Here is a 13,814-nt window from a genome sequence, read left to right on the forward strand (position 1 = left end):
TGGCTGGGCAGCCCCAGCGCGGGGTAGAGGGACGGTGCAAACGGGCTGAGCTGTGCGCTTCCGTGGGGTGTGCGGGCAGGGCTCCTACGGCTCTAACTCGCCGCTCCTCGGTGCCCCTGGTTGTAGCCCAGGCGGTGCTGTGCGTGCCATCGTGCCCTCTGCTTGCCTGGCACCCTCTGCTTGCCTGGCTGTACGGGCTCATGCAAGTGGCTTGCTTCCACCGAGGGTCTTTGGGGGGTTTGGATGGAAGCTGGCAGACTGCTAATGTATTTTGGTTCTTGTTTCATTCTGTTATCCCTTAAAGGAAGAATGCCAGCTGTGGAACGAGAAGCGCAGGCCGTGCCACTTCCACAGGTACTGGTGGGATGTGGCGATTCTACACTGAGGACTCTCCAGGACTTAAAGTGTAAGTTGGGTATATGGGTGGTGGCGGGCATGGGGGCTATATGTTTCACCTGCTTATATAGTCTTTCAGTCTTTGAATTGAGAGATCGATGTTGTGGTCTGCATAGGAAAGCATGCTGAATTGATGGCTGCTTAGGTAGATTTGAGATGAAATATTTTATTTAATCTGTAAAGCTGGAGAGGTAGTTTTGAAAGTTGTAGTGAATTTAAAAAGGTAGGTACAAATTATATTTTATAATTTGCTAGACTTACCTTAAGTGGTCTTTGAAGACTGCAAGCAATCCTTTTGAAGTTGGGAAAGATTACTGGTCACAGTGAACTTAGGCATCTACATGCATGTTTTTGTTCTCTTTAATTAAAGTTTTGGTTTTTATTAATAGCTGTGTTGTGATCCTGTGTGCCTCCCCCCCGCCGCCTTGAAAACATAATATAACTGATATGCTCCATGCTTGCAGAATCTCAGATGTTTTTATTAAAAAGATAAATTATATCAGCTAAGAAGCAAATAGCATTCTGATACATTGTATATCTCTGTTTTTGCGAGGTAAATATTCCAAGGTTATGGCCAAATATCTCTTGGTAGTGACCCTTAAGTTTAAGTGACCCTTAAAGAGAGCCTAAGTTTTTACTTTTTGGCCAACTTGAGTCATTCAGATCAGTTTCCCAAACAAACTTTGCAGCGTAATAATTTAGGTAACAAAGGTGGAAGGTGTATTTCAGCCAATGGATGCGTGCTAAGTCATACGCTGAGTGGGAGTGCTTCTTGTAGAGTTGTACTTTGTGGCCTCGTGTTCTTGCTGGGCTGAGGAGACTCAAGACACTCTGGGATGTCCCTATTGCTTCTTTTTTCTAGAATCCATTAGTATTTTATTTTGGAGCCCTTTAAGAGGGCTGCTGCTGGCTGCATGAACAGAATATTTGGGGAAGGGCTGGTGATAGTCTAGTTAGTGATTATTCCATGAGTGATCCTTCTTCTGAAGTTATCTTGCATATTTTCATTTCCATATGTGCTTGATACTTTAAAAAAACCAAACTATACAGCAAACCATGAAGGCAGTGGTGGGCTGCTACTGCAGGTCTTGCTTTCTCCATTCTGAATCCAGAGACGAGAGAAGGCAAAGAAAAGAAAAAGACGATAAGCAACAAGCAACAATAGTGTTCTAGAACAAATCTATGCAGATGGGCAGAGCAACTGTTTTCTGTGTTGTTGGGTCTATTAAAGCTCCATTTAAAAACAAAGAAACAAAAAAACCAACCAAAAAAACCAAACTGAGAAAAAACAGAAATGTTCTACCATTAGGTAGAATTTTTTTTTTAATAGACTTGTGATACAAGCTGTCAGAGCAGCTTTACCAATTTCAGTGTTTCCTTGATATCCTTTGGTTTTACTTTTGATGTTGAATAGCCACTCAGTTGTTCTAATCTTCAATACAAGCAGGCCAGTAGATAGATTTTTCCCATCTATTTATGTTGCAACACGGTTATTCCCAATCTTAAGGTTTTGGAATGCTGGGAGTATTTTTTTGCAAGCTACCATGGGTAGCCGTATAGTCAGGCTTTTAATGTCAGAAACAAATCTGTAAAAGCAAGTTGGGTTTGCAGATCACCTGCACACTAGATGTAACATTTCCTGAACCATGACTTGGGAGCAACTTTCTTGCTTACAGCTTTCCATGTATTTTTCTATGCTTTTTTTTTTCCCATAGAAACCGATTGTTACAATCTCTGTCCTATTCAGTAGGCTTAAAAATGAAAATGGATTATAGGGGGGTTGTGGTTGCCTCAGGAAAGTGCTTCAGCTGAAGTTTTTTTAAAAAATGATTGTGATTACTACTGCATAAAGCAGTGTGAAAGCTTAGTCTGGTGGTAGGGTTGGGGTTTTTTTTGTTTTCTCATGTTGTTAAAATATGAGCTCTTAAAATTACTGTGAAAAAATACGTAAAACCACCTGAGAACAGGTTATTTCACGCTACCTATGATCAGGAGAATTCCTCTCTAGACCAAAAGATTTGTATTTTATATTGTGCATAATTATACCTTTGCTTCAGGTGTTTCTGACGTTGAGTACAGATACTAAATAGTAACTATGTTGAATAAACGAGTTTGGTTCACCTCAGGAAAGTACATTAATCGGTAGTACAGGATGCTACAAAATACGTGTGTCTTTAAAAACAGTATTGGCGAAAGAGCTGTGGGGGATCCGATTGAGAGTGGGGTATGATAGTTTTCTTTTTAAAACTCAGATTGAGCATCACATAGTTTGAAAAGAAGACTAAATTCAAACTTGTTCCTCTTTCTGTGGCACTTGGTACCTGTGGTTCCTGTATCTTGTCTTGAGCTTGCTTGCTTAAAGAGCTATAGGCGGTGTTTCCTGTGGAGCTGTGATAGCGAATCAAATTGGGCTTGTGTTATAATATGCAGCCTTAGGAAAGACATTCTGAGAATGCACAGTACCAAATCTTTAGAGGTGCCTGAATCAGATTTATTTATTTAAACTTCATGGTGCGCTAAGAAGATCTAGGTGTATGGAGGAGAATTGCAGGGTTTCGGCAGGTTGTCTTTGGGACTGGAGGGAATGGGATACACGTGTCAGTATTGGAAAGCTGATTATTCTGTAGGGGTATCGATGTCACCTGCATGTTTAAAAAAAAAAAACAACCAACACACAACAAAACAAACAACAAACACAACCCGAAACACAGAAACAATCCCCCCTGTTTATTTCCATCTTGTTCGGTTCTGGTTAGCAATGTTCCTCTATTCCTGTGTGCTTTTGGCAAAGAGTAGCTTATGTATTACTGCTACTAAAGGCACAAATGAATTAAATAGTAATTCAGATACAATGTAAGGACTTTGGGCACCTGATATCATTACAATTTATATTATGCAGGACATAAACTTCAGATATGTATAAAACACTGGGTATTGGGAAATCCATTCTGTTGCTTAGTGAAAGATATCGCTTGATAGGGGTTGCTTATGTAGTCACTGTGTGTGTGGACTCTTTATGTTGCACATTTTATCATTGGTTTATTTGCTAAATGCTTTATGTCTGTGTTTGGGGTTCTACATACCCAAATAAGTCCAAGTATGATGAATTTAAAACTCAGTGTAAGATTACAGTTAACATTTGAAGTGCATGACCCATGATCTCATAGAAAAATATGTTAGTAAATTGCTTCAATCCATTTTCAGTTTCTTTTACTTTGTATTCAAGTAACATTTACATGCTTATAAACAGTAACCTGAAGGGTAATCTGGGCTGGATAACAGAATTCATGGTGTTATAGCAGGTCTGTGTATGTCCCAATAGCGGGTTAAAAATCAGAAATTAAATTGTATGAAGTGAGTGGTGTGAAGCAGTGTTGAATGTGTGTAACTGTGTAATAGTGCGCGTAATTTTTGTGTCTCGGAACAGCAGGAAACAGCTGACTTAGTCTGTCAACATGCACCCTGAGATTAAACTGTGTTTTAAAAAACATCAATATACAATTTCTAAACAATGTATAAAAGTGGGAAAGAAAAAAGTTCAGAAATTTGTTAATCTGTGCATTTTAGGTAATGATTTAATGATGGAGTTAACTTTGACATTCTGTGTATCTTTTTCAAGAAAATGGAAGTCCCTGTCTCTCACTCATGCTGCCATTGTTTTCAAATGAAATAAAGCCTCTGAAAAAACAGCTAATGTGATTTTATGCCAAAATTTTACTAGCCGCTAGAGGACTCTGTTGGTTTTTGTATCTGACTACATCTCTACTCAGGTGGCTATCTGAATAGTAAATACAGATGATAACTTTCCAGAGATTGTTTTCACAATGATGAGCAATAATACACCATTAATTACTTTTTAAATAAATGGGAGTTTTGATATTATATTGTGCTTTATAGTTATGTACATTTAGGGTGTGTAAAACTACCTTTAAAAAGGGGCGGCAGCAGCTTTTGATAGATGACTGTCTCATTTCTGTGTGCTTTAAGGTGTTTCTGTGGGAATGGAATAAGAGTTTTGTCGTACAATTGCTTATGAACTGATGAGTTCACTTGGCTGATAATGACTGGCCTTTGGACAAAGCAGACTTTTTTTTTAATGTTAATGCATTTTTTTTCTTTATTTTTAGTGGGCCTGTTCCAGTTTTGGTCATGAGTCTTCTTTTTATTGCTTCTGTGTTTATGCTGCACATCTGGGGTAAATACACTCGTTCATAGACTCAGCTGCCAGCTTAAAGCATACATCTTGGACCAAAAATATGGTGGATCCTGGTTGTTCTTGGAGAGAGGCTGGGGAAGCTTCCTATCACCTGTTGGAATCGTGTCAACTTTGGCTCTAATACTGAATGAATTTCTCAGTTCGCTATTTGGGCAGGTTTAAACTCTTTCATGGGTCATTTTATATTTGTATCTGTACGCTTAAAATACAGGTATTGCAATAAAAGTGTAAATGGAAATAGAAACAGTCTTAACTGTATTTTTTCCTCCTGTTCCAACATACCACAACTAAAACATTATGCTTGTGGTTTTCATATATAACCATATTTATGAGTAAATGCCATTTGACAGGTCGATCCAGATTCTTCTATACTATACAATGCTATATAATTTTCTGCCAGAAGATCTTTTTTGTGAATGGGAGAGGCACAATCAGGTGCACAAACATGCGATGGTAACAAACATGTTTTTTGAAATAAAACTGAGGTACGCTAGCTTAGCTGGTCACGTTCTTCTGTTAAAGCCAGCTATTTTTCTGGAGTTATCTCATTTATTTCCTAAACGAAAATTAAACTTTACTTAGTGCTCGTTATACATAAAAGTATATAAGTATGCTTGTATTTCAAACTGCACTTGAAGAACAACATGAACTGATACCTAGCTGATTTTAGAAAGAGTAATTGCATGGCTGTCAAAGACATGTTTCTTCTGCAAGTCCAGACTCTTTCAAGGAGTCATAAGGAGGACAATGGAATGGGAGGACTGGAAAAGCAATGGCTGCGTTTTAAATAACAGGATATGCAAACAGGCTGGGATACAGCTAGGTGGCTTTTCAGATAGCCACTTCAGTTTCCTTCTGGGTGGTGGTCTTTATTTTCCGTTTGAACGGTCGGTCAGCTCTTCCTTCTCTTTTTGAAGGTACATACATTTTGGTGCATTAGCGTTTCGGTTGTTTCTCACTGCTGATGTGGTCTTGAGAAGCAGATGACTAAATCAGGCCTTTCCATACAGCATTGGTTTAGCTTGTTGTTCATGTTATGATTCCTGTTTGAATATCAGCTTGTAATGGGAAAACAACATTCTTTGTAATGCACCCCTGATGCAAACATTGACTGCTGACATGTAGAAGCAACCTCTCTTACCACTTTCCTTTAAAGCAATTCTTAAAGTAGCGTTACTTCTGAAAAGAAGAAACTGTTCAGAACAAAAACAAGAAAAAGGAATGTGGTCTCAGAGCTATGAGAATAATTGCTTTGAGCTGTGCTTATACCATAGTATCTAGTGTCAATGTAGAAGGAAAGATAGAAGACTTGGAGCAGAAACTGAAAATTGTCTTACAAAATGTAATGGTAGAAGGGTTATGTTCTCAGAGGATTGAAAGTTGAACGGGGAATTCTGGTGACTCGAAGGCAGTGGGATAGCACAATACACTAAAGTGGTGGAAACTGAGCCAAATAAATCATACGTCAAAGGGAAAAGGATCCATAAATCCCTTACTGCTATGCGTATGGAAGGGAAGTAAAAACACAAGGGAAAATAAAACAAATAGGGGGGTTAGCTCACCACTTCAAAAGGCGAGATAAGGATCTCTTGTTTAAATGCTTTACCTAGCAAGAAAATAAAATCTGTCAGTGATTTCATTTTAAGGCAAGAAAGAAAATGCTAGGAAAAGACCAAATGCAAGTCAGTTGTTCTGCTGACCATGTGGACAGACTGTGCTGCTGTCTTAATTTGTGGTACTCAAAGGGAAAGGAATAGTGTACTCTAAAATAGCGTAAGGGAAAGGAGCAATGGATAACAGTAATGTCAAAGTAGGTAACCTCTTCTTTACTCTTGATGATACAGTTTTCTAATGTAGCAGGAAACAATTTTCTTCAAAACACTTCCGGTCCCTAAAAGCTGTTTTGCCACATCAAATAATTCCATTTAAAGCCTTCTGTACTTTTGCTTGTCTGGTACCTTGCTGCTTCTAAAGACCAAAGTCAGAAAAAGAAAGAGGATGGGGGAAGGCTTACTGCTGTACAGCCTACATTTAATTCAGCTGAGTATAAAAAAGTTGACTACTTTGACAGCACTATCTTTGATTAAATATTTTGTTTTCTAAAATGGCCTGTATCATAGATTTTTGCATACGCTGTCCAAGAGTCGAATATCTCTAGTTTTGCACAAATTACTTCCCATCCCTTCTTGGTTTTGTATTTTGGAGGTGTGAGCTTTCCTGTGGTTTAAAAAACCTTGCTGCTTTAATTCGTGAAAGAAGTGATACTTCAGTTGGATGCAGCTAGCTTTGTTTGATGTTCCTTGTAATGATAAAAAGATAGATTTCTCGATCGTGTGTTTTCAATTTGTGATTGTTTTAATGATTAGCATAGAAGTGTTAGATATTCATGCTCGTATTTTTAGCATTTTGTGTACATGAGCTGTAGTGGATTCTTGCAATTGATGTTTATGAAAACTTCAGCTCCATGGAAGTGCAGATAAAGAAAGACAGGTTGCAAAGGCTTACCAGAAGTTTGGCTAATAATGAATGACTAAATTGCGGCCATGCTGATAAACAGTAACTAATCTGTAATATGGAAAACTAGTCTTACAGTAATAGGTGCAAAAGAAGAAAGGATAGTCATTTGCAAAGCTTCGTATCAGACAACTAGGAATTAGTAAGACTTTGTATTTTTATGCCTACTTCTATATGTTTGAAATACAAGTGTGGATGAGCAGACTGTTGAAATTGTAAATATCTTTGTAGTTTATTCAAGTGCTACAGAAGACTTTAGGTCCACGAAGACCTTTATTTTATCTCCTTAACAGTAAAGGTTCAGGAAATCTGGAAGAACTTATATTTCCGTAGAAGGTATGATAAAGTACTAGAATCTTTTATTCTTGACTTAATAATTAAAAAAAAACAAAACCAAAACACAAAAAAAACCCCAAACAAAAACATTTGCAACCTCAGGCTCCATTATTCCTCAGTTGAAGAAGGAGTTTTATAAGGAAATGGTCCTGTTGTACATGAGTACGTCTGTGTCACTTAAGCTTTCCCTCCCTCGCCCAGCAATAGATCTGAGTACGTGAACCAACTTCAGTCCAATTTGTCAGAGGAGTAGAAGCTGCAGGACACGAGTCTTGAGGGTTGGATGGAATAGGTAGCTGGTGGAAGAGGGAGAGTGTAGGAGTTCCCTCTCAGCAAAAGACATTCACTTTTAACTTGTTACCTAGGGAGAACAGGGGGACTGCTAGACTTCTTAAATGCCTTTATGATAGGAAAAGCTTTAATCTTTGCCCTTGCATATTTTGCACACTGAAGTCAGTCACCTGCAAGCTATGGATCTGTAGGTATGTGGTAGTTCTGATGTTTCAGAGCTACCTTTTATTTTTGCTGTCTGTGTAGAAGCCAGCTCTACTACACAAAAACAATCATCTTTTTTTTTTTTAACTTCTAGGCTTCACTGTTTACTGGTATCTAGTTGGTTACATCCAGGCCAACCTTTCTTGTGGTGTGAACTTCCTTGTAGCACGTGAACTCCTCCCATCTTTTGCCGTCATGTCACGGTAGCTACTGGGCCTCTGATGATCACTCACAATGTTTCTCATTCTTGAAGGGACTGAGGGGAAGGACTGTTGTTCAAGTGCATTAATTCTCAACTGTCCCGTACCTACACAGCTCTTTAGCAGCAGAAGGACTTTTTTTTTCTTTGATCACATCAGACTGAATTTACCCTCCATGAAGAAACTGTCAGCTCTTTCCAATGTCTCATCTATCTCCAGCTGTTTCTTAAGCTCTCTGGGCCTATGAGACATAGCATGAGCTCTCTTCATTACTGTTCACAGTACGTTATGCCTTTACTAAAGGCATATATATATATTTATAAAGATACATGCATGCACATGTGTATGGTCGCTTTATCGGTTTAGAAATGCAAAAGGATGTGACTCCGAAAATATAAGATGCTCTGCCCTTATTAGACTGCACCGCGACAGCAGTGCAAAGCAGCAAACAGAACAGCTTGTGCTCTCTTCCTCAGCTGTGTTAGCTAGAGATGAGTAGATGCTTTCCTGAGATCGTGTGGTGAGGGCTAAATGATTTTATAAGCATATTAATGGATTCTGTGAGGGGCTTGGTAGAAAAATTTTATCTTTTGTTTTGTTTTTTTTTTTTGTCTGGAAGAGATGCCTCTTGTTTCTTCCAAGGCTAACTTGTTATATACTTCTAGCTTTGATAATAAGGCTGCATTGACATCCTCGTATTAGCTGTTTATATAAATGTGTTTCATAGAAGGCTATGTTTTGTAGACTTGGCATTGTTAGTAATGTATTAAGAGTGTTAATGATTCTTAACTTGGGGTATGAGCTATAAGGTGGGACTGTCTGCCTTCTGGCTTTTTTTATTGAGGGGAAAATTATATAGCATTTGTGATTTGTGCTTTCATTTCAGAAGCTGGTGAAAAGAAAGGCAGGCAAAGCAAGAGCAGGTGTGAAGTTACTGAGTACACCTCATCCCTGACATGCATCGTGACCTTCTCTTCTTCCTTCTATATTCTGGTTGTCTCTTTTTCTCTGGAGGCTGCCGATGATACTGAGTTGTACCATGTAGTAGGATAATGCTCTGATGCAGAGACGTGACAGGCAGTAACAACAGTAAACAAACAGACCCATTTTACTTATGACAAAATCTAAATTCAGATGTGGATCACCACAGATTTGACACCTTTATCTCACATTTGGCTGCAGGTTGCAAATAATTATCCTTGTTTCTTATTTTGGAGTAGTTTTCATACAACTGCCTTCCGGAATAACGTGTGTGATTTTCTGACCAACGAGAAATGAAGGAATTCTTTGAAGTTACACTATCATTTCATGAAACAGAACTTAGCAAATTTTTTCATGCACTGCCTCCTCCAAAGAGATGTTTGCCTTAATATTAACAAGGTGAAATTCTGGCTAGTTTAGTGAGATTTTTTTTTTTAGTTCAAGCATTTGTCACTGAGTAAATATACCGATCTGTTTTCCTCCTCTGATTTTACGGAGCGATATCAAATATATTAACAAATGCTGCAGAGTTAAGACATTATCTCAGTGAAATGCTTCCAAAATAAAATCAGAACTAAATTTACAGTCAGTATGCTTCAGCTTCACACGGTCTGCATCGCCAACATCTATTAATTATCAAACACCATCCTGTGAGACCTTCTTCCAAGTTTATTAGCTACTGTTCTGGTTGTTTTTCCGGTAAGGTAATACGAAAAGAACCTAAAACAACATTGCCTTACTTTCCCAAGATTGACTGGTAAGTAATGTTACTCCTTTCTTACAGAAAAGTGCCATGCAGTTAGAGTATGGTATATGTTGTAATCAGCGGAGGAAAGCATGTGTGTTCCTCACCCCGGGAAGACATCTGTGAGGGGGAAAAAAAAACATAACAGCATGATACAAACTGCTGAGAAGTTTGCGAAGGACCAAACTATTGTAACTGAGTGTGAATTTGAACCTGATACAGTTGTGGGGCTTCATAGACATAGCTTTCTAATTTTGTTCCATTGTTGTTTCCATGCTCCTTGCTTAAACCCCTTTTTTTTTAATCAACTTTTATGACATTTGGGCATACTTTAAAAATCATACACACAAAAGCTTTACAGAAAGTTGAAAGCTGATGCATGGAGGAGCTCAAAGTGGTGGATAGTAGAATTAAAGCCTTTTTCTCCTCTGTTTTGGGTGGAATTTAAATAATACTAACCTCCTTGCTGTCTGCGTGCAAAATTACCTAATAATAGAATTGCCTTCATTGAATGAAAGAGTTTGTGGAGTCAGATTATCTCGCTGTTTCTGAACAGCAAAAGAACCTCACAACACAAATGGGTTTGCTAGTTCTGCTTCCAAGAATATTTTCCACCTCCAAGCTGAAATTATTTCTAACCACTTTCTGCCCCAAGGCAAACTCAAGAACAGAAGAGCATCAGACAAGGCTTCTTGTCTTGGACCACTGCATAAAGATTGGCCACTTTGAGGGGAAAATTTTTCAGTAAAATGACTTCTTGCAGCAAACCTTGTATCTCAATTGTTTAGGCTGTTGTGGCTATGGCAGTGTAGCTTCTCTGAAAAAGCATCTGTATTCTGCAGAAAGCACAGAGGTCTTTTATTTGTCCTGGTGTCCAAGCAAGTAGTTCACCTGCAGCTATTCCTTCCTGATATTTGAGGAATGCCACTACTTCATCCAGTGATAGCCCTTTCTCCCCACTTTTTCCTGGCTTTTCTTGAGGATGGGTAACGATCAACTCCTTTTCTCTGTGTGAACAACACAGAAATCTCACCTCTCTAAGGTCAGATTTAACTTTAGGTTAGTTAACTTAAGATTTCCACAATGTAGCTGCTAATAGTTGTGTGCCTTTTATAGTCACTGGTGACAAACCTGCATTTCTAGGGTTTAGATCTGCTAACCTGTTTTAGCGTCAGGTGAAAAAGTGCTGTGTAGGTGCCTGTTGCTCCATGCGGTTGAACCGTAGACAGCAACTCGGAGTAGTTGGAGCATTTGTCAACATTGTAGGTGCCAGACTGTTTGAGATGAAATTCAGCCTTGCCTCCCAGCTGCTGCTGACAGAGCTACTGATCTTTAACTTCATTTTGGTGATGAAATAATCTGAGAGTGTACAGCGGTGATGAAGCCTAAAAACCTCATGAAGTCATACTTGGCAGTTCACGGTTGTCAACAAAGACTTTCCAAAGAGCAAAAATTTTAACCGCACCATGGTCCTTGAAGAAAGAATAATTGGCAATTCAGGAAAGCAGTTAAAAAAAGACAGTAAGTCAGTAAATGCTGCTGGCGCCTGGTTTTTTCCATGTGGGTATCACTGAACTGTTTCATTTTAACGTGCTTCTTGTTGGTTGTGCCAACAGTTAGAGTCTATCTGCTAGTGCCTTGCCATTACTAGGCAGTGTTTTGTGTTACCTACGGCAGCTGAGTCATCCCTATGCAGTAGGAAAAAAACAAACTGAATGGATATAAATTTTGACTAGTTTTAGTCTTGTATCAAAAAATTGTGTAACCAATGAGGGATAAAAAGAAAACCTCTCAGAGAAAAGTTAGCAAACTTTTTTTGTGTGTGTGATGGGCTTGACTGTCTCATAGTGAAGCTAATGGGAAAGCTGCTAAGCATCTGTGTGAGGACGATGAGGCAGTTATGGGTTTGCGTCAAAAAGGAAATTTAATGCTTTTACTGTTCACTTTCTGAGCTTGCTTTTTACTGTAAACCCGAAATGAATACCCAGGAGCTATACTGATGATTAAATTCAATTTGATTAGAAAAATAGACCCTTCTTGTACTTAAGATAAGGAATGAGCTGTAAAACAATGTGCTTCCTCCAGAAGATGGCCTTTTAAATTTTTTTGTTTTCTATTTTTTTTTTATTTGGAGCATTACAGAGACCAGGAACAAGAATATATTTGGTTGAAGTTGCAGACACTGGGCAGATTGTGACAGTTTATGGTATGTGAGGTCTTAATGCTATAACAGTGTCAAAGCCAGGTCCCTGGCAAAATTGTGATTCGACACTTTTGAAATATGCCACAAGTGACTGATAGAAAGATTTGCTTCAAAAGTTAGATGTTAGTTGTACCTGATGACGTCAGAAAGTTTTTAGATATGTGAGTGTGTTGGGAGCTTAAGACGCAACTTTGACATTCAGAAATATTGGAGTATTTTTGAACCTCTCACAGCCTTTCTTCGCGTGTTATGTGATGTTTTCAGTCTTTTTCTTCACAGACCAGTAAAACAAGTACCATGTTTGGGTATATATCTGTAGCTTGCCTGTGGGGTGGACTTCTGCCCAAATACCAGAGGTAGGTGAGTCGAGCACAGGTCGCTAGGGGTGGCCATGCATGGAAAGCATAGGCAGTGCAGCTTTGGGTAGGAGTGCTGGTAACCCTGTGGGATGGAAGGAGAAGGAGGTCAAATGACAGAAGCAGAAATCACTGTTCCATCTCCTCCATACCCCATTGATGGCAGAGGTGTTGTTTGTATGCTTTTGTTGTCAGCAGACTGGCAAATGTATCCAGCACACCCCGAGGATAAATCCAAGTAGTTCCATTCTAGAAGCTCAGCACTGGTTTCTTCTAACCAAATGTACTAGCATTTTGACTTTCTAGTGAGCTGGTTTAAAATATGCCGTACAGACAAATACACATATTAGACTCTTTGAGGAACTAGTCAATTCTGTAACTAGGAAATTCCTCTCGCCTCCAGATACCAGCAGGAGAAAATTGTGAATGCTGCCAGTTTGTTACTGCGGAGCAGGTCAAAACCTGCCCTGTTAAGTCAGCTTAAGTACTGTCTTCAGTGAAGCTAATGTTTCAGTGCTATGACCTCTTCTTTAACTTGGTCCTTTGCAGCCCTCCTTTTGCAGCTGTTCCCTCAGGCTGTGGAAGAACTGGGTTCCAGCATAGTTTCATGCTTTGGAGCCATGGATCTTGAGACTCAAATGAAGCAATGGCCATGAGCTGTGGGGCATCACACCAGAGCTGGCTGCAGTACGGTACGGCTCCCTCTCCCTCCTTGACCTCTGAGGTCTGCCAGCAAGGCAACAGAATAAGCTCTGCAGACCTCAGGAACAGTTTTGGTGAAACCAGGCAACCTTCAGAAGTGACTTGGCAGGAAAAGAAAGATGCCAGTAGATGTCCCTTTCTGCTTTCTGAGGGTATGGATAAAGACTGAAAGTGTTTTTTGGTTTTGTTTTTTTTTTTAATTTATTTTTAACCTCCCTCCACTCCTTTTGACCTCTGGCACCTCTTTTTCTTCTGCATTAGAAATTAAGGCCTCTTTATCCAGACCTTTTCACTGGAGAAGTAGAGAAATTATGAAATCAGAGTGTTAAGGGAAAATGGAGCAGTTCTGTCCAAAAGGATGACTAGAAGATGTTTTCTTCTTTAAAAAAGCTATTTAAATCTACAGCTAATTAACATATTGATGAAGGATATTTTCATGTTCAATAGCCTCAGCTTTTCATGTCTCTACTGCATTCTCAATAAATAGCAATGAAAAGATAGAAGGTAGTTTGCCACAACTTACAGTATATGGTAGACTGAAATAAAATAAGCCACGTCTTCCTCCAGAGCATGTTCACGTACAAAAAAAAAATAAAAATCTTCCTCCTAAACAACAAAGTTAGCATTTATGGGTATCTGACGCTATTATAAATTCATAATATTTTCAAAA

General features: G+C 38.9%; 1 protein-coding gene across 1 annotated transcript; it reads left to right on the plus strand.

Annotated features, from left to right (window-relative positions):
- Positions 1–304: 304 nt before the first annotated feature.
- Positions 305–4,856, plus strand: SEC61B (Sec61 beta subunit; the record flags this gene model as incomplete). The annotated part of the gene is made up of 2 exons (XM_009707924.1): positions 305–406; positions 4,524–4,856. Coding segments are annotated over 2 exons (190 nt in total), but the record flags the coding sequence as incomplete, so codon positions are not given.
- Positions 4,857–13,814: the final 8,958 nt, after the last annotated feature.

This window comes from Cariama cristata, unplaced genomic scaffold (assembly GCF_000690535.1).
Source record: "Cariama cristata isolate BGI_N322 unplaced genomic scaffold, ASM69053v1 scaffold14999, whole genome shotgun sequence".
In the NCBI taxonomy this organism is placed as follows: Eukaryota; Metazoa; Chordata; class Aves; order Cariamiformes; family Cariamidae; genus Cariama; species Cariama cristata.